Genomic DNA, 24,641 nt, shown 5'->3' with positions numbered 1-24,641 from the left:
CCTTGTATAGAGTATTAGAATTCTATACAGACATTTTCAGTTAACAAGTACTTACCACACAGAGTGTGTCTACTACTTCAGCAAGGAGCACAGTGACAAGAATCACTTTCTCCTGCCCTTGTGGAGTCCAGGGTGCTAAGGAGAAATGCTGGCAATGCCATGAACTTAATGTCAAGAAAGACACAGGGGAGGGTGCGCTGAACTCTGCCCAGATGCACAGGGGTTACAGTGTCCTAAGGTGGGGAGGGACATTCCAGGGAAAGGGAAGAGGCACACACAGGGACAGAGGAGCAGGGAGCAAGGCTTGGGGGGGAAGTGAGAACCATTCACTAAGGCTGAGGATGGGAGACTGTCAGAGGAATAACCCGAGAGAAGGAAGTCAGAAGGCTGTAGCTGAACCCTAGAGACCTTGGCAATCATAATAGAAGACTGGAAGCATGTATATTCTGCAAGTGGTGGGAACTGAAGAAGAGACTGATGCTAAGGTATAATTTAGTCAGCAAGCTACAGGGTATACAATTGGGGTCAGGGAGGCCAAATATTATTCCACTCCAAGTCAGAAATGATTTGGACACAAACTAAAACAGTGGTCATGAATTCATTTGTTCATTCCTTGAAAATACTCTCTGAACGCTTCTTACATGCTAGGCATTGTTCTAGGGCTGGAAATGCAGCAATAAACAATGAAGAGAAACACTGTTGTTGTGGAGCTTATAATAGATGATAAATGATTTTAAAAATATGTATTATTTCAGGGGCATATAAGTACAGTGAAGGAGAAGACGACTATGGGGTGAAGGTTAAGAAAGGAATGGAAATGAGAGAGATGGAAATCTGAGCCTAGAACTGAGAGCAGCACTGGGAACAGGTCATAAAGATACCCGAGAAGGGTGTTCCAGGCTGCGGAACAGCAGGTGCAAAGACTGATTCATAGTGTGGTACATCTGAAAGAACAGCCAGGAAGCCATGCAGCGGAGTGAGTGGAGGTGGTGGTGGTGAAGTCAGAGAGGCTGGGGCAGCAGGGTGGGGTGCTCATCATGCGGTAATCCAGACTCTGGTAAAACCTTGGTTTTCACTCTAAATGAGATGGACAGGCTTTGAGTTTGAGCAAACAAGGCTCATATCATACATACATAATCTACATGCATATATGAAACCTGACTCAGGTGCTAGAAAGATCAGTGTGGGTGGCGAGTTTAGGACAGTTGGTCAGGAGCAAAGACAGAAGGAGACAGATCAATTAAGAAGCTGCTGTCCTGAGCTGAGCTCACTGTGCTGTACAGCAGGTTTCCACTAGCCAGCTAGTTTACACATGGCAGTGTATATCTGTCAATGCTGTTTCAATTCATCCCCACCCTGCTCTGTGATGACCTAGAGGGGTGGGATGGGTATGGTGAGAGGGAGGTGATACATGTATACTTACAGCTGATTCACGTTGTTGTACAGCAGAAAATAATACAACGTGGTAAACCAATTATGCTCCTACTAAAAAATAAAAAAAGCTATTGCATTATTCCAGGAAACTAGGCTGGTAGCTGTGGAAGTGTTCAGAGTCTTAATTTATTTACAGAGTCAATCAGATTAGCGACTGCACTGGATGCAGGAAGTGAGAAAGAGAAAAGTGAAGGTGGCAGTGGAAATTTAGAGAGGGTGACAGGTTTGAGAAACACAGAGAAGCAAAGAGGGTCAGGAACCACTGGGGCTGAGAGGCAGCTGCCTGGATCTGACCCCTGGAATCCTGAATTGGCCAGTTATGAGCAGTGAATGACAGGCAAGCCACTCAATCCCTGGGAGCCGCAACCGCTTCCTAGAAGGGAGCTTCCCAGGGGGCACTAGTGGTAAGAACTTGCCTGCCAATGCGGTAGACATAAGAGACGCGGGTTCCATCCCTGTGTTGGGAAGATCCCCTGGAGGAGGGCATGGCAACCCTCTCCAGTATTCTTGCCTGGAGAATCCCATGGGCAGAGGAGCCTGGCAGGCTACAGTCTGTGGAGTTGCAAAGAGTTGAACACAGCATTTCTGGACTGTAGTGAAATCACAGAGAATACATACAAACTGTGGATCACTGTGCCTTTCCTACTATAGAATCTCAACTAGATGATGCTACTGGTTATAGCTCAAGAGAAAAAGCGATGAGACATGAGGCTCAGACCTTTGGTCTGGGCTATCTGGAGATGGAATTCTCAGAGAGAGTTGGGCAGCTGAAGGAAACATGTTCCGAGAGAGGGAGAGAGGAGACACGCTGTATAGGCAACTCATAGTATTTGCCTAGAGTCAAAAAGAGAGACTGAGGAAGGAAAAAAAGAATTTGGAAGTCATGTTCCATATGTGCAGTAGTAAAGACATTTAAATTTCAACAGATACTGCCTGTGGGGGAGCTGCACTGCGTGGAATGACTGGGCCTAAGGGGTTAGGGTAGTTTGATGAGTGAAGTGGCGCACTGAAGCACAGCTGTAAGAACTGAGATAGACACATGTCAGTTTCTTCTTTACAGTTTTACTCAAGGCCACTCAAGTGCCACTCAAATGTCACACATATATACATACACACATGTATATAGCAGACATATACAGACATATACATACATATACATGGCAGTGGGAACAGAAGCAGAAAAGGCCATTCTAGGCATAAGGAATAGTGTATGCAAGCTACCTGGAACAAGAGACAGAGATATGAAACAATACTGCTGCTTTAGGAAACTGGAAGTGTTAGTGCAAAGAGACTGTGGAGTCCTGATAGATAAGGGATTATTAAGATACAAAATAATAAGAATTGACAAGGACCAAAATAATTTTTCAGTCAAGTAGGAAGGTGGATTTTACCTTATAGGTTGTGAGAAGTCATCATAGAGAAGCACATGATTGAGTTTATATTGAGGAAGTCACATTGTGATATTAATACCAAATCCAAAGAAATACAAGGGATTGATTATAAGTGTGTGTTAGTCGCTCAGTCGCATCCAACTCTTGGCTCATCAGGCTCCTCTGTCTGTGGAATTCTTCAGGCAAGAATGTTGGAGTGGGTATCCATTCCCTTCTCCAGGGGACCTTCCTAACTCAGGGATTGAACCCTGGTCTCTTGCATTGCAGACAGATTCTTTACCATCTGAGCCACCAGGAAAGCCCACTGATTATAAGAGAACACTGTGAACTGCATGCCAACAAACTAGATAACCTAGTCAGCATGGACAAATTCCTAGAAATACACAAATACTAAAACTGACTCACCAAGAAATAGAAAAATTCAGGATACGTGTAACAAGTAAAAAGATCGAATCAAAAAAACCTCTCAACAAAGAAAAGTCTAGAACCCAGTAGCTTCACTGATGTATTCTACCAAGAATAAAAAAAAAAAAGAATTAACACAAATTCTCTCACACTCTTCCAAAAAATAGGAGAGGAGGGAACATTTGCTAACTCACTCTGTGAGGTCAGCATGACCTTGATATCACTGCCAAAGATATTACAATGAAAGAAAACTATGAAAATATTTGAAAAAACCTTCAAATGAACAATCAGAAAACAAGATGAAACAAAAAAAACCTCTAACAAGCTGAATCCAAAATCATCATAAGATGATTACAAGCCATGACAAGGGGCTTCCCAGGCGGCTCAGTGGTAAAGAATCTGCCTGCCAAGGCAGAAGACACAGGTTCAATCTCTGGGTTGGGAAGATCCCCTGGAGGAGGACATGGCAACTCACTGCAGTATTCTTGTGTGGAAAATCCCAGGGATAGAGAAGCCTAGCGGGCTACAGTCCATGGAGTCACAGAGTCAGACATGACTGAGCATGCACACACACAAAGCCACGACAAAGCAGTGTTTATCTCAGGACTGCAATGGTTGTTCAATATAAAAAAAAATCAAACAATGTAATATACCACATTAACAGGACAAAACAAAAAGGAAATGATCATGTCAAGTGATTCAGAAAAGCATTTGACAAGATTCAAAATCCTGTCTTGATAAAAATATTCAGGAAACTAGAAGAGAACTTCCTCAACATAATAAAGAGAACTTATTTTTTAAATGCACAATTAACATCATATTCAATAGTAAAAGACTAAAAAAATGCAAAACAATGAACCTCTACTGCATACCATACACAAAAAGTTAACTCGACATGAATTTATGTTACCTAAACCTAAGAGGTAAAATTAGAAAACTCTTAGAAAAAAACATAAGAGTAAATCTTATGACCTTGAGTTTGGCAGTATATTCTCAAATAGGACAAAAAATGCATAGTGACAAAGAGAAAATGGATAAACTAGACATCAAAACTGAAAAGTTCTGTGTATCAAAGAACATAAAGAAAGTGAAAAGAGGACATATATTTAATAGAATGAAACAAAACATTTGCAATCATATCTGATAAGGGTCTAGTATCTAGTATCTCACACTCAACAACAAAGAGACAAGCAACATAATTTTAAAATGGGCAAAGGACTTGAACAGACATTTCTCCAAAGAACATAAACAAAAAAAACAAGTACACACATTTGCTGAAAGGATATTCAACATCATTAAACCCTTGGGAAATGTAAATCAAAACCACAATGATATACTAGTTCACATCTACTAAGATGAATATAAGTTTATAAAAGAGAAAATATTAAGTGTTGACAAGAATGATGAGAAACTGGAATCCTTGTATATTCCTGGTGGGAATATAAAATGGTACAGCTACTGTGGAAAGCAGTATGGCAGCTCCTCAAAAATGCAAACACATAATCCCATATGGACACGGTGATTCCACTTCTAGGTACATAACCAAAATAACTGAAAACAGGTACTTAAAACATGTATAAACACTTTTGTTTCTGCAGTATGCACAGTAGCCAGAAAGTAAAAACAACCCAAACATTCATCAACTGACATAGATAAACAAATTGTGATATATACATACAATGGAATATCATTCAGCCATAAAAGGTAATGTACTAAACAAGCTACAATGTAGATTATCCTTGAGAACATTGTGCTAAGTGAGAGAAGTCAGTCATAAAAGGTCACATATTATATGATTCACTTATAATAAAAATACAAAATATAAGTAGATATATAGAGAAAAGCAGACTGGCGCTTGCCAGGCTCTGGGGAGAGTGAGGAATGACTATTTAATGGGTATGGAACTTTATTTGGAGATGGTAAAATGTTTTCGAACAAAGAGGATGGCTGCACATTACTGTCAATGTACTAAATGCCACTAAATGGTGCACTTTGAAATTGTTAATTTTACGTGAATTTCATTTCAATTTTTTAAAAAATCATCTTGGTGGGGGTGGAGAACACATACATTAAAGGTTGGATATAATAAATAATGAAGCGAGGGTCTAGGTTATGCACTGCTGCTGCTGCTAAATCGCTTCAGTCGTGTCTGACTCTGTGCGACCCCATAGACGGCAGCCCACCAGGCTCTGCCATCCCCGGGATTCTCCAGGCAAGAACACTGGAGTGGGTTGCCATTTCCTTCTCCAGTGCATGAAAGGGAAAAGTGAAAGTGAAGTTGCTCAGTCGTGTCGGACTCTTAGCGACCCCATGGACTGTAGCCTACCAGGCTCCTCCGTCCATGGGATTTTCCAGGCAAGAGTACTGGAGTAGGGTGCCATTGCCTTCTCCGTAGTAGGAACAAAAACAGAGGAGGTAATGGATTTGAGAACTTAATACTTCCTTAATACGTCCTTAATACTTAGGAAGGAGCTGGTTGGCAGCAGGGTGAGAAAGAATGACTTCTATCTGGAGTAAGTAGGTTAAGAGGACAAGACTGAACAGCCAGCCAGTTCCCTGAGCAGGCTGAATTTCAAGGAAGTTTTGGAGGCATTAAACTTGCATCTTTCCTTAATAAACCAGTCTGGACTGCAGATAAGGCCCAGAGAGATGAACATATGATACAAGTAAATGGGACAGAAGTAGATGGAAAACATCATGCTTGTTGTCAGAGAGCATTTAACAGGAGGCTTCCTGTGTGCTGTTTGTGGTCTTGCATAAATCCTCTGTTCCTTATTAGCTCCTGAGTGCATGTGTGAGAGGAGCCGCAAGCGGCTCCCGGGAATAAGGAATCTATGCATTTCCTTCGTTAGCTTTTCCATACGGTGAAAAGTAACTATTTACGACCTTCTTCCTTTCTGATATGTAAAGTGATTACTTACAACCCCCTCTCTTTGAGATGGATTCTAGCCTCATGCTTCCTGGATGATTTGTAAGATTTTTTCCTTATCTTTGCTGAAAAAAGCTATCTTGTAAGACAGTATATATATGCCCACAATATGTTGAATAAATGCCCTTGTTCCATCAGAACTCGGGTCCCTGTGTCTTTCTTCATTTCTTTCTCTCTCTCTCCCCTTCAGGCTGCTTCTATGGAGCACAGGGGTCCGCTGTGTCTACTTACTTGCCTGGGCTTTCAAGACCTCCTCGAGAGGGTGCCCTGAGCCTACATAGACGGTGCTAACTCTTTGTCTTAGAGTTATATTGGTTTCCCGTGTAAACCAGAAAATATCAGCCTCTTTCCTTCCTTCCTTCTTTCCTTTACTTTCTTATCATCAACTCCGTACCACCAGGTTCCAGTCCATTAAAGGACCCCAACAGCTTGTAACATAATTTTTAAAAAAAAGTAACATCATGGTCCAGTAAGTAGTAGACTAAGGAAGTAGTCTATGAAGATACTCAGCATAAATAAAAGTCAGGTAGTGTGATGGTAGAAAGATGTCATTATACAGTGAATACTGCATTTCTATCTCATATCACTTGTGTAGTTGTGTAACTAAATGATCCAAATAAGTTTTGTTTTTATGAAAATGATTCCAGCAAAAGCACCAATGGATTGAATGCTCAATCCATTAAACTGTTAAACTGACTGTACCTTCCGCTCAGGATAGAGCTCTCCATTTGTACATTTCTTTCTCTACCAATAGTTCTCTCCTTACAGAAGTTCACTGTTGATAAATGTATTTTTTGTGAGCAGGCCCCCTGGGAGTATACTGTTGCCTTAACCTTACCACCAGAGTTTCATGGAAAGACAAGGAAAATCGCTCATGTCTGTGATTTCCTTTCAGACAGACTGCTTGCCCCACTCTTTATTCTGCAGAGTATGCCAAGCGGACTGAGTCCTCAAGTCTCCCGCCAACATTTAAAGACAACTGTGAACTGGGAAACATCACACATTACAACTTCAAAGCTTCTTTTTACACTAAACTACAGCAATACTCTTTTTTTGCTATTTTTGTGATAGAAATAAAAATAAGTGTTTTCCCTAACACCAGTGTCAACTTTCTGTCAATTGTGAAGAAAGAAGAAAATGGTGACACTGCTTATCAATAAACCATTTTTCTCTAAATCAATCAATGATCCAATTCATTTTACTGACAAGGATTGTATTTCTGTCCTTTCATTAATAATGTGAACAACTATGTTGATAATTCCATTTCACTTCAAATGTCCTAAGCAGAAAATCTAAACAATCAGTGGTGGCATTTTTAAAAGCAGTTTATACTTGTTTTAGAAATTCATTGCTTGGCTTTAACAAAATAAATAAAAATATTTATAACCAGTTAAATCTATGGTTAACTATACTTAACCTGTCAAAAGACTTGGCCAGACACATGAAACCTGTCTTGAGTCATCATGCATTTATACCTTGGAATAACAATTCAACTGCATTAAAACAGGGTACAAGTAAGTCTTAAAGAATATCAAAGTTCATGTGCTGCCAGTGCTGCTGCTGCTGCTGCTGCTAAGTCGCTTCAGTCGTGTCTGACTCTGTGTGACCCCATAGACGGCAGCCCATCAGGCTCTGCCGTCCCTGGGATTCTCCAGGCAAGAATACTGGAGTGGGTTGCCATTTCCTTCTCCAGTGCATGAAAGGGAAAAGTGAAAGTGAAGTCGCTCAGTCCTGTCCGACTCTTAGCGACCCCATGGACTGTAGCCTACCAGGCTCCTCCGTCCATGGGATTTTCCAGGCAAGAGTACTGGAGTGGGGTGCCATTGCCTTCTCCGGTGCTGCCAGTAAACTAGGGTAAAAAAAAGTTGCTACCATGTGGTTACACAGATTATGCAATCAGAAGGTATAAGGAGCACAAGGCATTAATAGACAGACTAGCATTGCAAAGTGTGTGTATACACACACACACTCACTCACACATGCAGAAAAGGACGCATGGATACACCCCTCCCCACCCCCCCAACCCCCCCACGTATATATCTCCTGTTTCTGGAGGTTACAAGAGGACAATAGGAAACAGGGAAGCCAAACTCACGTCACACTGGAAAGGCTTTTCTCCGGTGTGCGTCCTCTTGTGCTCATCCAGGCCACGCTTCTGGCTGAAGGCCTTGCCGCACTCGGAGCACTTGTATGGCTTCTCCTGCAGTCAGTGAAGAGGCCAGGAATGCGAGTGAGTGCACAATCACCCTCAGGAAGGTGTACACAGGAGCGTTTTTATCTAGTTCTGCAGGGTGCGGCAGCACACTCAGAGGGGCCATGAATTATTGTAGTTTCAGGGGAAAACAGGAGTACTCAAAACCTGTTGGGCAGTCTTAAGATGACCAGGTGTTTCACAGCTCCAGCATCACAGTCACTAGATTTCTTTCCATGCAGTCCTGACTGTCCAAAGGGAGATTCTAGAGGATTGCTGTGACCTAACCACTTGCTAGACTGCACTCTGAGGTTTTCTTTTCATCTTGGAGAGCCTCCTAAAAGGGCATCGTCGAACAAAACAGTTTGGGACCCCTGGTGTACACTGCAAACTGTTCACTGTCTCAAAGGGATTCCTGGAAATGAAAGCCCAGACCAAATGTTTAACAAGTCTTGAGGGTAAGTTTAAGACCTTAGAACTAGACTGTGACTTTAAATATTTTCATTTTTATTGTCCAACATTTTTTTTTCCTAGGAAGGATGTTCTTTGAAAAAATCTAAATTACTTTTTAAAATGAGGCATTATTTATAGCTGATCATAGACTCTTAAGGAAAAGAGTATCTCCACAGAACAAGGAAAAAATACCCAAATTCCTTAGCCATCTTTGATACCAGAAACTTAAGTCACCATCTTTTAAGCTTGAAATAAACTGCAAAATAAATTAATTAACATTGCTTCATTAAAACAGCTGGCCAGTTACTAAATAGAGCATTGATTAAAAGATCTGTTTAAAGTAAAACTGCAATAAGATTTTTTTTCAAATATAGCTTAAAAATATTGCTATAGATGCTTTTTGAATTGAGGTAGTATGCATATATTTTTAAATTTCATGTCTCTATGTATACTTTCTCCTTAGTATTTAAAAGACTATTATAAAAATATTCAGACCTACAAAACAGTATGTAAATAATCACATATATACACCCACCAGCTAGCTTAAGAAATGGAATATTTTTGTGAACACATGTAGCTCCTATTTATTCATTCTTAATGAGTATAGTATTACATTCAATGGCAACACCACAATTTAATTATGTACATTCTGCTGCGATGGATATTTAAGTTTTCCTCAATTTTTCATTCTTATACATAATGTTGTTCAGAACATTCTTACAAGTGAATACTTGAACATAGATGAGCAAGCATAATTTCCTACAGTATGTATATCTGGAGGTGGGACTGCACCTTCAGCTTTTCTGGGAATGGCCAAGTAGCTCTACAAAGCAAATAAACCATTTTAAGGAATTCTCTGGCAGTCCAGTGGTTAAGACTGTGCTCCCAGTGCAGGGGGCACAGGTTTGATCCCTGGTCAGGGAATTAAGATCCCACGTGCAGCAACGATGAGCCTGCACATGGCAACAAAGATTCCATGTGCCACAAGTAAGACCTGGAGCAGCCAAATAAAACAAACACATATTTTTAAAGAAAGATTCATCATTTTAATAACTTTACACTTCAAAATCTAGGATATTCTTAGAATTCTATCGCTGTAGTTTAACAAAAATTTTGAAACTCATATATACAATGAGTATACATAAATTTAAAACTATGACATTCCTGGGAAAATAGGACCTTTTATCATTTTTAAGTGACCTTCTTTATCTATATCATCCTTTTCACCTTAAAATAATTTGTTAATATTATGGCTATAAAAGCTTTTTAAAATTAGTGTTTGCTGAGGGTTGGGAGACTTGTTGAAATGTTGGTCAAAGGTACAAATTTGGAGTTAGAAGATAAGTTTGGAGACTAAATGCACAGCAATGTGAATATAGTCAACTGTACAGTAGTATATACCACAAAGCTGATAAAAGACTAGAGCCTAAGTGTTCTTACAACAGAAATGATAATTACATGACATGGCGGAGGTTTTAGCTAACACTATGATGTAATCATATTGCAATATACAAACATACCAAATCAACATTGCACAACCTCAACTTAGTGTTATACGTCAACTATATCTCACTTTAAAAAAAGAGGAAATAGTATTTGCCTAATATATCCATCTTTATTACTTTCAAACAGTCTATATCTTAGGTACGATGAGCATCTGTTGTAAATAGCATACAACTGAAAAATTTTAATCCAAACTTAATGTCACTTTTTCAAGTTAGTGTTTTGCTTTTTATTATTTTTTGTTATTATCACTTAAAATTTATAGTTAGAATATATTACCATTATAATAAAATACAACAGGATGTTTATTTATTAATATTTATCATTATTAATAATATATTTAAATAAATTTCTAACATTTTATTTTGTGCTTTGTTTATCTTGCCATTTCCTAAGTTTTTCTCCCTTATATTTTCTTACATGTTTTGGATTGATCCTGTATTATTATAGAACATACAAACTCTATTTCTTCTCTTTTAGTGGTTATCCACAAAATTTTTTTTACTATGTATGTTTAACATAATCTAAAGTTTATCTGTTTTCCCATGTACTAATTAGCATGCCCTGTATAGAATGCTCTTTCATGTTATGTGTAACACCAGACCATCTGACCTGTCTCTTGAGAAATCTGTATGCAGGTCAGAAAGCAAGAGTTAGAACTGGACATGGAACAACAGACTGGTTCCAAATAGGAAAAGGAGTACGTCAAGGCTGTATATTGTCACCCTGCGTATTTAACTTATATGCAGAGTACATCATGAGAAACTCTGGGCTGGAAGAAGCACAAGCTGGAATCAAGATCGCCGGGAGAAATATCAATAACCTCAGATATGCAGATGACACCACCCTTATGGCAGAAAGTGAAGAAGAACTAAGGAGCCTCTTGATGAAGGTGAAAGAGGAGAGTGAAAAAGTTGGCTTAAAGCTCAACTTTCAGAAAACTAAGATCATGGCATCTGGTCCCATCACTTCATGGGAAATAGATGGGGAAACAGTGTCAGACTTTTATTTTTGGGGGCTCCAAAATCACTGATGATGGTGATTGCAGCGATGACATCAAAAGACGCTTACTCCTTGGAAAGAGGGTTATGGCCAACCTAGATAGCATATTTAAAAGCAGAGACATTACTTTGCCAACAAAAGTCCATCTAGTCAAGGCTATGGTTTTTCCAGTGGTCACATATGGATGTGAGAGTTGGACGGTGAAGAAAGCTGAGCGCTGCAAAATTGATGCTTTTGAACTGTGGTGTTGGAGAAGACTCTTGAGAGTCCCTTGGACTGCAAGGAGATCCAATCAATCCATCCTAAAAGAGATCAACCCTGGGTGTTCATTGGAATGACTGATGTTGAAGCTGAAGCTCCAATACTTTGGCCACCTCATGCGAAGAGTTGACTCATTGGAAAAGACCCTAATGCTGGGTAGGATTGGGGGCAGGAGGAGAAGGGGACAACAGAGGATGAGATGGTTGGATGGCATCACTGACTCGATGGACATGGGTTTGGGTAAGCTCCGGGAGTTGGTGATGGACAGGGAGGCCTGGCGTGCTGCAATTTCATGGGGTCGCAAAGAGTCGGACACGACTGAGTGACTGAACTGAACTGAACAGTGTATTATTTGTATCTTGATTTTTAATGCCCAGTATGTAATCATTATTATTTTACACAAACATTGTGGTTTAGCTCTCAGTTCAGTTCAGTCGCGCAGTCGTGTCTGACTCTTTGCAACCCCATGAACCACGGCACGCCAGGCCTCCCTGTCCATCACCAACTCCCGGAGTCCACCCAAACTCATGTCCATCAAGTCGGTGATGCCATCCAGCCATCTCATCCTCTGTTGTCCCCTTCTCCTCCTGCCTTCAACCTTTCCCAGCATCAGGGTCTTTTCCAATGAGTCAGCTCTTCGCCTCAGGTAGCCAAAGGATTGGAGTTTCAGCTTCAACATCAGTCCTTCCAATGAACACCCAGGACTGATCTCCTTTAGGATGGACTGGTTGGATCTCCTTGCCTTATTCTTAGCATCTATTATGTCTTCAACTGTTTCCCAGTTTAAAAAAAAAATTTTTTAAGGAAAAATATAGTTCTAAGTATTTATATCAGTAATTTTCCTCCTCTGGAAAAAAAAACGCATTTATACCACAAGAAGAGACAGGATATTACAGGTCACTTATCTTAAATTTAGGAACATCAAATGAACTCAAATAGGAGGAAATAAATGCATTTTCTTTCTCAAAAAAGAAACCCTCATCTCCCTTCCTTCCTAATTTCTTCCATTACTCCCAATCAGCTAAGTTAAAGAAATACCACCCTTCACAAGGTAAACACAGAGGAACAGAGAGAGTAAGCTGAGTAGTACAGGGTATATTACTACAATGGGTATATTAGTCCTTTTCCTTTCTCTGATAATTGTGAAAATAATTTTTGCTGCTCTGGAATGTTCCTGAGTACACTTAACGCTAACCTAACAGTCCTGACAAATCCAGGCTTGTGTGCATGGGTGCATGAGAACTTCAATTCTAATCTTCACTGCCTATCCTTGCCATAAGGTGCACTGGAGATGATGGCTGCATCATTAGTGGTGACAAGACAAGGGACCATGTGACAGAGAAAGCTTAGGAAGGCATAACAGGCTTCTGACTTCTTACTATCAGGCTAGGCAGCAGAGCTGAGGCTGAACTACCTATTAATTAATACCACCTTCTCGAGGGCACACCAGAAAACCACCTGCAGGCTAGTGTGGCTGGAGGGCAGGCATGTCTGGCTACCGCTGGACCTTCAAAGGCCCCACCACTCCTCTGCCACAAAGAACACACACAATATCATCATTTTAACATTAGTCACATCCTAACTTCATTAGTTCTCTTCATCTATCTTTCTCTCCATTATGAAATATTTAAATTGCACAAAAATCTAATCCAAAGAAGTAGTAAGGAAATTGTTTATAACACTGTTTCAGAATAGAGTGGAATGCATAGCATAAATCACACATTTTAACTCATTAGCTAGATTTAACTAGAGACAAAATGATTAGGTTCTTGATTAATTCTATTTCTGAATGATTAAACAGATTAACTGGCAAATAGCTTGTCCTTTGTCATTGTAACTGGGCAGTCATTACTAAATGGAGGCAATCTATTTGTCAGTTAAACAGCATCATCGATCAAAGGCAGAATTCATCAGCAGTCTAATCAGCCAGGCTTTAATCAAATAACATTTGGCAGAATTCATTCAGAAGGCAGGATTTATAAAGCTCTATACCCTACACCTTGTGATGTAGCTAATAAAAGGTCATATTTTCGAGCAAAGACCCATCTCTTAAAAGAACAGGAACTTCAAATGTTACATTTTTGCTAAAACAAGCTGAATTAAAAAAATTCAACACCATGAAAGGGCTCTGAAGGAAAAAAAAAGTCACACTGTTTGTAAATTTTGAAGGGATATAAGTGTTGAAGTTCTTTGAAACAGAAATTTATTGGAGGCTTTCTCGTACTTAAGAATTGCTTGCCGGGAGGTAAAGAAGCATGCCCCACTATTAAACAGACTACCAAAGACAAGGATGGATAACAGGTATATTATATACATGCTGCAGATACATAATCCGAAGATTCTCTAGGACTGTTTTCATGCTAGGCCACATCAAATAGAAACATGACATATCACAAATGAGCATTTTCCCTTGTTGTCAGAGGTCAATATAAACAATGTCAGAAAGTCATGCAATGCTGATTAGTAACTTTTTCATGGCACTGGTAGCCTGACTTCAATACAATTAAAAAGGATACTTAGTAAGCAATTAAAAGAACCCAGGACAACTAGTGATATATGGTGAGGACTGTCAGAGTCTGTGGTGTTCTGAACATACAGTTTGCTTATGAGTGGGTTCAAACTGTGAAACACTCAGTTGTTATATCTTATATGAATGCACCTGATGGACAAAGCTTTTCTTTATTTGTCTTGCTCAAAGCTGCAATGAGACCAAGAGAGTCTATGCTACTAATGAAATCATTTCCATGTGAGCAACTTGGATATCAAGATCAATTTAAAAGAAACTCACAAGGAGGAATCAGATATAGAAACAACTGTCTCTGACTCACTGTCATACACACAGATACGTAAAAATTAAATGATCTTTTGTTACAAATTTCATTTGATTACTTTTTGTAGATGAAGGCAACTTACAGCTATTAATGGGCTTCCCTGGTAGCTTAGCTGGTTAAGAATCCACTTGCAATGCAGCAGACCTGGTTCGATTCCTGGGTCAGGAAGATCCCCTGGAGAAGGGATAGGCTACCTACTCCAGTACTCTTGGGCTTCCCTTGTGGCTCAGCTGGTAAAGAATCCTCCTGCAATGTGGGAGACCTGGGTTCAATCCCTGGGTTGGGAAGATCCCCTGGAGGAGGGCACGACAGCCCATTCCAGTATTCTTGCCTGGAAAATCCCCACAGACAGAGGAGCCTGGCAGGCTATAGTCCATAGGATTGCAAAGGGTCAGACATGACTGAGTGACTAAGCACAGCACACACAGGGCTGTTAATATTTACCCTGTTAGAGTTCAGGAAAAAAGGCTTTTACCAGACAATCACCTTCTATATCTAAGCTTAAAAGGAAATCCAAAACCCCTCATGAAGCAGAGGTTCATGAATTTCTTATATATGAATTATGAATTTCTGAAATGCATGAATTTCATGTGGGTAAGTTATAATTTTTTAGATATGAAATATCTAAATAAAAATGATCTAAGTTTTTATTTTTAGTTCTCCGTTCTCTCAGCTGCTATAGCAGTGGATCCCATTCATGGATCACAGCCTTGTTGTGGCAAAGGAGCTTGTGTAACCGAATGAAGCTATGAGCCACATTGTCAGGGTCATCCAAGATGGACAGGTCATAGTGAAAAGTGGTCTGACAAAATGTGGTCTACTGGAGGAGGAATGGCATTCTTGCCATGAGAACCTCATTGATAGTATGAAAAGGCAAAAAAAAAAAAAAGAAAAAAAAGTGACACCAGAAGATGAGACTCCCAGATGGGATGGTAACAAATATGCTCCTGGGGAAGAGTGGAGGGCAATTACTGATACCTCCAGTAAGAACGAAGCAGCTGGGCCAGAGCAGAAATGATGCTCAGTATGGATGTACCTGGTAGTGAAAGTAAAGTCGAATGGTGTAACGAACAAAACTACACAGAATCTTGGAAGGTTAGGGTCCATGAGTCAGGGTAAACTAGATGTGGTCAAACAGGAGATGGCAAGAGTGAACATCGACATCTTAGGAATCAGTGAACTAAAATGGACAGGAATAGGCAAATATAATTCAGATGACCATATATCTACTATTGTTGGTTAAGAATCCCTTGGAAGAAATGGGAGTAGCCCTCATGGTCAACAGAAGATTCCAAAATGCAGTACTTGGGTGCAATCTCAAAAATGACAGAATGATCTCAGTTCATTTCCAAGGTAAACCATTCAACATCACAGTAATCCAAGTCTATGTCCCAGAAGCTGAAGTTGAATGGTTCTGTGAACACCTACAAGACCTTTAAGAACTAAGACAAAAATAAGATGTCCTTTTCATCATAGGCAATTGGAATGCAAAAGTAGGAAGTCAAGAGATACGTCGATCCAGCAACAGGCAAGTTTGGTTTTGGAGTACAAAATGAAGCAGGGTAAAGGCTACCAGTTTTGTCAAAAGAATGCACTGGTCATAGCAAACACCCTCTTCCAACAACACAAGAGAAGACCCTACACATGGACACATGGTCAACACCAAAAACAGACTGATTATATTCTTTGCAGCCAAAGATGGAGAAGCTCTATACAGTCAGCAAAAACAAGACCAGGAGCTGACTGTGGCTCAGACCATCAGCTCCTTATTACAAAATTCACACTACTGAAGAAGGCAGGGAAAACAAGTAGGCCATTCAGGTATAAACTAAATCAAACCCTTTATGATTATACAGTGGAAGTGACAAATACATTTAAAGGATCAGATCTGGTAGACAGAGTGCCTGAAGAACTATGGATGGAGGTTCATAACACTGTACAGAAGGTAGTGACCAAAACCATCCCCAAGAAATACAAGAAGGCAAAGTGGTTTTGTGAGGAGACTTTACAAATAGCTGAGAAAAGAATAGAAGCAAAAGGCAAAGGAGAAAGGGAATATACCAAACTGAATGCAGAGTTCCAGAGAATATCAAGGAGAGGTAAGAAGACCTTAAGTGAAAAATGCAAAGAAATAGAGGAAAACAATAGAATGGGAAAGACCAGAGATCTCTTCAAGAATATTAGAGATATCAAGGGAACATTTCATGCAAGGATGGGCACAATGAAGGACAGAAATAGTAAGGACCTAACAGAAGCAGAAGAGATTAAGAAGAGGTGGCAAGAATACACAGAAAAACTATACAAAAAAGGTCTTAATGACTGAGATCACCACCATGTTGTGTTCACCATAGTTATCTAAAGTCAGATATCCTGGAACATGAAGTCAAGTGGGCCTCAGGAATCATTACCATGAACAAAGGCTAGTGGAGGTGATGGAATTCCAGCTGAGCTATTGAAAATCCTAAAAGATGATACTGTGAAAGTGGTACACTCAATATGCCAGCAAATTTGGAAAATTCAGCAGTGGCCATAGGACTGGAAAAGGTCAGTTTTCATTCCAATCCCAAAGAAGGGCAGTAACAAAAAATATTCAAACTATGGTACAAATGTACCTCATTTCACATGCTAGCAAGGTCATGCTCAAAATTCTTTAAGTTAGGTTTCAGCAACACACGAACCAAGTACTTTCAGCAGTACAAGCTGGGTTTAGAAAAGACAGAAGAACCAGAGATCAAATTGCCAATAGACTCTGGATCATAGAGAGAGCAAGAGTATTCCAGAAAAAAAGCATCTATTTCTGCTTCATTTGACTACGTTAAAGCCTTTGATTGTGTGGCTCACAACAAACTGTGGAAAATTCTTAAAGAGATGAGAATACCAAACCACCTCACCTGTCTCCTGAGAAATCTGTATGCAGCTAAGAATGGACAGTTATAACTAGATGTGGAACAACAGACTGATTCAAAATTGGGAAAGGAGTACGTCAAGGCTATTTATTGTCATCCATATTTAACTTATATACAGAGTGAAAGTGAAGTTGCTCAGTTGTGTCCGACTCTTTGCAACCCCATGGACTGTAGCCTACTAGGCTCCTTCACCCATGGGATTTTCTAGGCAAGAGTACTGGACTAAGTTGCCATTTCCTTCTCCAGGGCATCTTCCCAACCTAGGGATCAAACCCAGGTCTCCCACATTGCAGGCAGAAGCTTTACCATCTGAGCCACCAGTGAAGCCCATATGCAGAGTACATCATGCCAAATGCTGTACTGGAAGAATCACAAGTGGCAATCAAGATTGCTGGGAGAAATATCAACAACCTCAGATACGCAGATGACAGCATCCTAATGGCAGAGAGTGGAAAACTAAAGGCCCTCTTGATCAGGGTAAAACAGGAGAGTGAAAACACTGTTTAAACGAGTTAAAACTCAACATTCTAAAAACAAAGATCATGGCAATTGGTCTCCATCACTTCATAGCAAATAGAAGGGTAAAAACTAGAAGCAGATTTTACTTTCTTGCCATTAAATTAAAAGATGCTTGCTCCTTGGAAGGAAAGCTATGACAGACCTAGACAGAGACCTAAAAAGCAGAGACATTACTTTGCTAACAAAGGTCCTTGTAGTCAAAGCTATGCTTTTTCCAATAGTCGTGTGCGGATGTACAAGTTGGACTATAAAGAAGGTTGAGCACTGAAGAACTGATGCTTTTCAATTGTGGTGCTGGAGAAGACTCTTCAGAGTCCCCTTGAGAGCAAGGAGATCAAACCAGTCCATCCTAAAGGAAATCAACCGTGTACTTTGGCTACCTGATGTAAAGAGCCTACTCACTGGAAAAGACCCTGATGCTGGAAAGACTGAGGCAGGAAGAGAGGGGGATGACACAGGATGAGATGGTTGGATGGCATCACTGATTCAAAGGACATGAGTTTGAGCAAACTCTAGGTGATAGTGAAGGACAAGACTGGTGTGCTGCTGTCCATGGGGTTGCAATGAGTTGGATATAAGTTAGTGACTGAACAGCAACAGCAACATAGCAGTGGTTGACTTTTTCCTGTTGAAAAAACTATAAGCTTGGCAGAGATGAAATGGGAAACTTGTAAATAAAAGGGCTGCATCATATTTTTAAAAGATTTCAGGCAATGTCATATAACCCTCAAATTTTCCGATCTGCAAAATGTCTCACTAATTTCCTGAGTGGATATGGTGCCTCCAGATGATTTATAGACAATTTTAGCCTCTTTCCAGCCTGCACCTTGACAAGACATACATGCATGCTCAGTCATTTCCAACTGTTTCCAACCCCATGGCGGGCTCTTCTGTCCATGGAATTGTCCAGGCAAGAATACTGGAGTGGGTTGCCATTTCCTTATCTGGGGATCTTTGTAACCCAAGGATCACACTTGTGTCTCTTGCATCTCCTGCGCTGGCAAGCAGATTCTTTACCAACTGCACCACCTTGATAAAGACCCATTTGCCAAACCTTCCTTAGACAAGGCATAACGTCCCACTGGGGTCTAGAGCCGAGTTTCTCAGCCACAGCACTACTGACATCCAGGGCAGGTAATCTTTTGTGTAGTGGTGGGGCGGGGGGCTGTCCTATGCATCCAGTAGATATAAACAGCACCAGCACCCAAGTTGGGACTACTCAAAATATGTTTTTTCACCATGAAGAATGATGTTTGCTGTTACTGTGTCACATATGGCCTTTATTATGTTGAGGTAGATTATTTTATGCTCACTTTCTGGAGAGTTATTATAAATTGGTGTGGAATTTTGTCAAAAGCTTTTTCTGCATCTATTAAAATGATCATATGGTTTTTATTCTTCAATTTGTTATTATGGTATATCACATTGATTGATTTGTGTATACTGAAAAAATCCTTGAATCCCTGGGATAAATTCCACTTGATCATGATATATAGGATCCTTTTAATGTAGTTTTTAGATTCTGTTTGCTAGTATTTTGTTGAGGATTTTTGCATCTATGTTCATCAGTGATGCTGGTCTATCATTTTAAAGAAAAACTGAAAGCATTTCCTTTAAGACTATAAAGAAGAGGAGGATGTCCACTCTAACCACTATTATTCAACACAGTTTTGGCAGTCCCAGCCATGACAATTTGAGAAGAAAAACAATTAAAAGGAACTCAAATTTGAAAAGAAGTAGAACCGTCACTGTCTGCAGATGATATGATACTATGCATAGAAAATGCTAAAGATGCCACCAGAAAACTACAAGAGGTAATCAATGAATCTGGTACAACTGCAGGATACAAAACTACTGCACAAGGATGTCCCTGGTGGTCCAGTGGTTAAGAATCCACCTTGCAATCCAGGGGATGCAGGTTCAAACCCTGATCAGGAAACTAAGATCCCACATGATATAGGACAAGTATGCCCACGCACTGCAACAACTGAGCCAGGAGACAGGACTAGAGAGTCCCGCATTCAACAAAAGACCCCGCGGGAGACAACTAGGACCCGATGCAGCCATATGAATAGTTTACAAACAGAAAGCTAATGCTGAACAAATATAAATGGAAAACTCTTGTATTTCTTTAGACTAACTTTGAGAGATCAGAAAGAGAAATCAAGGAAACGATCCCATTTATCACTGCAACAAAAAGAATAAAATACCTAGGAATAAACCTACCTAAGGAGGCAAAAGACTTGTATGCAGAAAACTATAAGACACTGATGAAAGAAACTGAAGCTGACACAAAGAGATGGAGATATACCATGTTCTTGGATTGGAAGAATATTGAGAAAATGACTACACTATCCAAAGCAACAGAATGGGAAAGATTAGAGATCTCGTCAAGAAAATCAGAGATACCAAGAGAACATTTCATGCAAAGATGGGCACCATAAAGTACAGAAATGCTATGGACCTAACAGAAGCAGAAGATATTAAGAAAAGAATACAAGAATACACAGAAGAACTGTACAAAAAAGATCTTCACGACCCAGATAAACACAATGGTGTGATCACTCACCTAGGCCAGATATCCTGGAATGGGAAGTCAAGTGGGCCTTAGGAAGCATCACTACAAACAAAGCTAGTGGAGGTGATGGAATTCCAGTTGAGCTATTTCAAATCCTAAAAGATAATGCTGTTGTACTAAATATGGCAACAAATTTGGAAAACTCAGCAGTGGCCATAGGACTGGAAAGTCAATTTTCATTCCAATCACAAAGAAAGGCAATGCCAAAGAATGCTCAAACTACCGAACAATTGCACTCATCTCACACGCTAGTAAATTAACACTTAAAATTCTCCAAGCCAGGCTTCAGCAATAAGTGAACCATGAACTTCCAGATGTTCAAGCTGGTTTTAGAAAAGGCAGAGGAACCAGAGATCAAATTGTCAACGTCCATTGGATCATCGAGAAGGCAACAGAGTTCCAGAAAAATATCTATTTCTGCTTTATTGACTATGCCAAAGCCTTTGACTGTGTGGATCACAATAAACTGTGGAAAATTCTGAAAGAGATGGGAGTACCAGACCACCTGACCTGCCTCTTGTGAAACCTGTATGCAGGTCAGGAAGCAACAGTTAGAACTGGACATGGAACAACAGACTGGTTCCAAATAGGAAAAGGAGTACGTCAAGGTTGTATATTGTCACTCTGCTTAACTTATATGCAGAGTACATCATGAGAAACGCTGTGCTGGAAGAAGCACAAGCTGGAATTAAGATTGCCGGGAGAAATATCAATAGCCTAAGATATGCAGACGACACCACCCTTACGGCAGAAAGTGAAGAGGAACTAAAGAGCCTCTTGATGAAAGTGAAAGAGAAGAGTGAAAAAGTTGGCTTAAAGCTCAACATTCAGAAAACTAAGATCATGGCACCAGTCCCATCACTTCATGATAAATAGATAGGGAAGCAGTGGAAACAGTAGCTGACTTTACTTTTTTGGGCTCCAAAATCATTGCAGATGGTGATTGCAGCCATGAAATTAAACGATGCTTACTCCTTGGAAGGAGTTATGACCAACCTAGACAGCATATTAAAAAGCAGAGACATTCATTTGCCAACAAAGGTCCGTCTAGTCAAGGCTATGGTTTTTCCAGTGGTCATGTATGGATGTGAGAGTTGGACTATAAAGAGAGCTGAGTGCTGAATAATTGATGCTTTTGAACTGTGGTGTTGGAGAAGACTCTTGAGAGTCCCTTGGACTGCAAGGAGATCCAACCAGTCCCTCCTAAAGGAGATCAGTCTTAGGTGTTCATTGGAAGGACTGATGTTAAAGCTGAAACTCCAATCCTTTGGCCACCTGATGTGAAGAGCTGACTCATTTGAAAAGACCCTGATGCTGGGAAAGATTAAGGGCAGGAGGAGAAGGGGCAACAGAGTATGAGATGGTTGGATGGCATCACTGACTCAATGGACATGGGTTTGGGTGGACTCCAGGAGTTGGTGATGGACAGGGAGGCCTGGTGTGCTACAGTTCATGGGGTCACAAAGAGTTGGACACGACTGAGCGACTGAACTCAGTCTACATATGCAATGCAATCCATATCAAGTTACCAATGGTATTTTTCGCAGAGTTAAAACAAATTTTTTTTTTTACAATTTGTATGGAAACACAAGTGACCCTGAAGAGCAAAAGAAATCTTGAGAAAGAAAAAGAGAGTTGGAGGTACCAGGTTCCCCGACTTCAGACTATACTACAAAGCTACAATAATTAAGACAGTATGGTACTGGCAAAAAACCAGAAATATAGGTCAATGGAACAGGAAAGAAAGCCCAGAGATAAACCCACATGCCTATGGTCACCTAATCTATGACAAAGGAAACAAGAATATACAATGGAGAAAAGACAGCCTCTTTAAGAAATGGTGCCTGGAAAACTGGACAGCTACATGTGAAAAAAAAAAAAATGAAATTAGAACACTCTCTAACATTATACACAAAAACAAACTTAAAATGGATTAAAGACCTAAACATAAGGATGGACACTGTAAAACCCTTAGAGAAAAAGATAGAAGGAACACTCTTTGACATAAATCACAGCAAGATCTTTTTGACTCACCTCTAGAGTTAAGAAAATAAAAACAAAAAGTAAATGAGACCTAGCAAAACATCACAGCTTTTGAACAGAAAAAGAAACCACAAACAAGATGAAAGACAACCCTCAGAACAGTAGAAAATATCTGCAAATGAAGCAACTAACAAGGGATTAATCTCCAAAATACACAAACAGCTCATGCAGTTCAACACCAAGAAATCAAACAACCCAATCAAAAAATGGGTAGACGATCTAAATAAACATTTCTCCAAAGACATACAGATGGCCACCAAACACATGAAAAGATGTTCAACATAACTAATTATTAGAGAAACGCAAATCAAAACTATAGTTAAGTTTTTCACCTCACACCAGTCAGAATAGCTATCATCAAAAAATCTACAAATAACAAATGCTGGAAAGCGTGTGAAGAAAAAGGAAATCCCTTACACTGTTGGTGTAAATGTAAATTGGAAGAGTTATTATGGAGAAAACTATGGAGGTTCCTTATAAAACTACAAACAGAACTACTATCATGATCCAGTAATTCTATCCCTAGGCATATATCCTGAGAAAATCACAATTCAGAAAGACACATATACCCCAGTGTTCATTTACAATAGTCAGGAGATAGAAACAACCTAAATGTCCATCAATAGAGGATTGGATAAAGAAGATGTAGTACATATATACAATGGAATATTACTCAGCCATAAAAAATGAAACTGTGCCATTTGCAGAGACACAGATGGACCTAGAGTCTGTCATACAGAGTGAACTAAGAAAGAGAAAAACATCACGTATTAACATATATATTTGGAATCTAGGAAATGGTACAGATGAACCTATTTTCAAAGCAGAAATACAAACACAGAGGTAGAGAGCAAACATACTATTAATCGGCTATATTCCAATATGAAATAGAAAGTTTTAATAAAAAAGATCTCTGGATGTTGCCAACACCAAATTTATCTTGAGTGGTAAAATCACAGAAGCACGGTAAAAGAGAATGCTTTTGAAACTATCCACAGTCAAAGACTGTATTTTTCTCAATGTTGCTGATGACTGATACTTCCCTAAAATACATTTTAAATTAATTAGTGAAATAAAATTATCATGCAATTAGATGTGCAATGATGTCAAAATGCTATAAAAATTCTGAACACTTCCTCACAATTTTCATAGTTACCACAGACCAGAAACAAAGAGCTTATGGGCTGGTACTATTTTTTCAGCCACACTTTGAATAAAACTAGTCTAGAATGAAAATATATGATCATAAGATGTCCATGATTCAATTTTATCATCAGCCAGGTGGACAAATTCTAAAATATAATCATACCTAAACCTTGAATTAAATATAATTTTAATATTACATACAAAAATTCCAAGCTTCATGGCTGTAGGTGGTGAGGAGATTATAAATGGAGAAGAAAGAAAAATTTGTTTGAACCGGGACGAGGGTACATGTAGCTGCATTATCCTGTTCTCTCTGCTTCTGCAGGTTTCAAATTTTCTTCATAAAATGTTAAAAGGGTTCTGTGTTTTTTGTTTTTTTTTTTTGCTTTCATGTTATTTTAAAACTTAAAATACTACCATTCTGCTTGAAAGATTCTGTCTTTTTTTTTAGAGGGACCACTTTTGACATCAGGAAGATGAACTGGGTAAAGACTGCACCTCAACAGTCAGAGATGCTTCTCAGAGATGACCCAGTGCTCCCCTGACTACCCTGACATCAGCAGCGAGACAAGGTCAGGCCAGCAACATAGTCGGAAACCCAGCTCTGCTCTCCCAGCCCTGCATGCCCAGCTTGTTCGCTCAGACATGTGTCCAGAGCAGGGGTGCCTTGTGCTCCTACAGGCTGAGGTCATCTGTGTAACGGGGTCAGCATCTGGACTTCACAAGGGATTCCACGTGCAGACCCTCCAAGGAGCAGGAAGCACCAGGCGCGCCCTGCGGCAGCCCTGAGTGGACCAGAGGCCAGCCAGGACATGCGCTTCTCGGCATGGCACACACCGGGACGCCCACGCTGAGATTTCCAGACTGTTCTTTGGAGTCACCTGATTCTCAGTAACAACCAGCTTTGTGACCAAGAGGTGACAACTTGGGTGTATAAAACATCCAAGTTGCAACCGAACTGCAGGTGGAATTTTGAGGCGGGTTCCTATTACACACGAGGAAGGGACAGGCGGGGCTGGCAGACGGCAGGCCGTGTATCCCACAGCTCC

The 24,641-nt window shown here is 40.0% G+C and overlaps 1 protein-coding gene across 14 annotated transcripts in view; it reads right to left on the bottom strand.

The window, feature by feature from the left end:
- PRDM5 (PR/SET domain 5) overlaps positions 1 to 24,641 on the bottom strand; it is a 261,033-nt gene that overhangs the window by 12,147 nt on the left and 224,245 nt on the right. For 12 of the 14 annotated variants that reach the window (XM_081566398.1, XM_081566567.1, XM_081567450.1 and 9 more), the window contains one exon: positions 8,255 to 8,359. The exons of the other annotated variants lie outside the window; for them this stretch is intronic. In XM_081566398.1, the coding sequence (XP_081422524.1) occupies positions 8,255 to 8,359 (105 nt within the window). The remainder of the gene's footprint in view (positions 1 to 8,254; positions 8,360 to 24,641) is intronic. 14 annotated transcript variants of the gene reach the window in all.

This window comes from Giraffa tippelskirchi, chromosome 1, assembly GCF_054371585.1.
Source record: "Giraffa tippelskirchi isolate mGirTip1 chromosome 1, T2T-mGirTip1v1.2.pri, whole genome shotgun sequence".
NCBI lineage: Eukaryota > Metazoa > Chordata > Mammalia > Artiodactyla > Giraffidae > Giraffa > Giraffa tippelskirchi.
The sequence above is the reverse complement of the archived record's forward strand: the minus strand, read 5'-3'. Positions and strand labels throughout refer to the sequence as shown.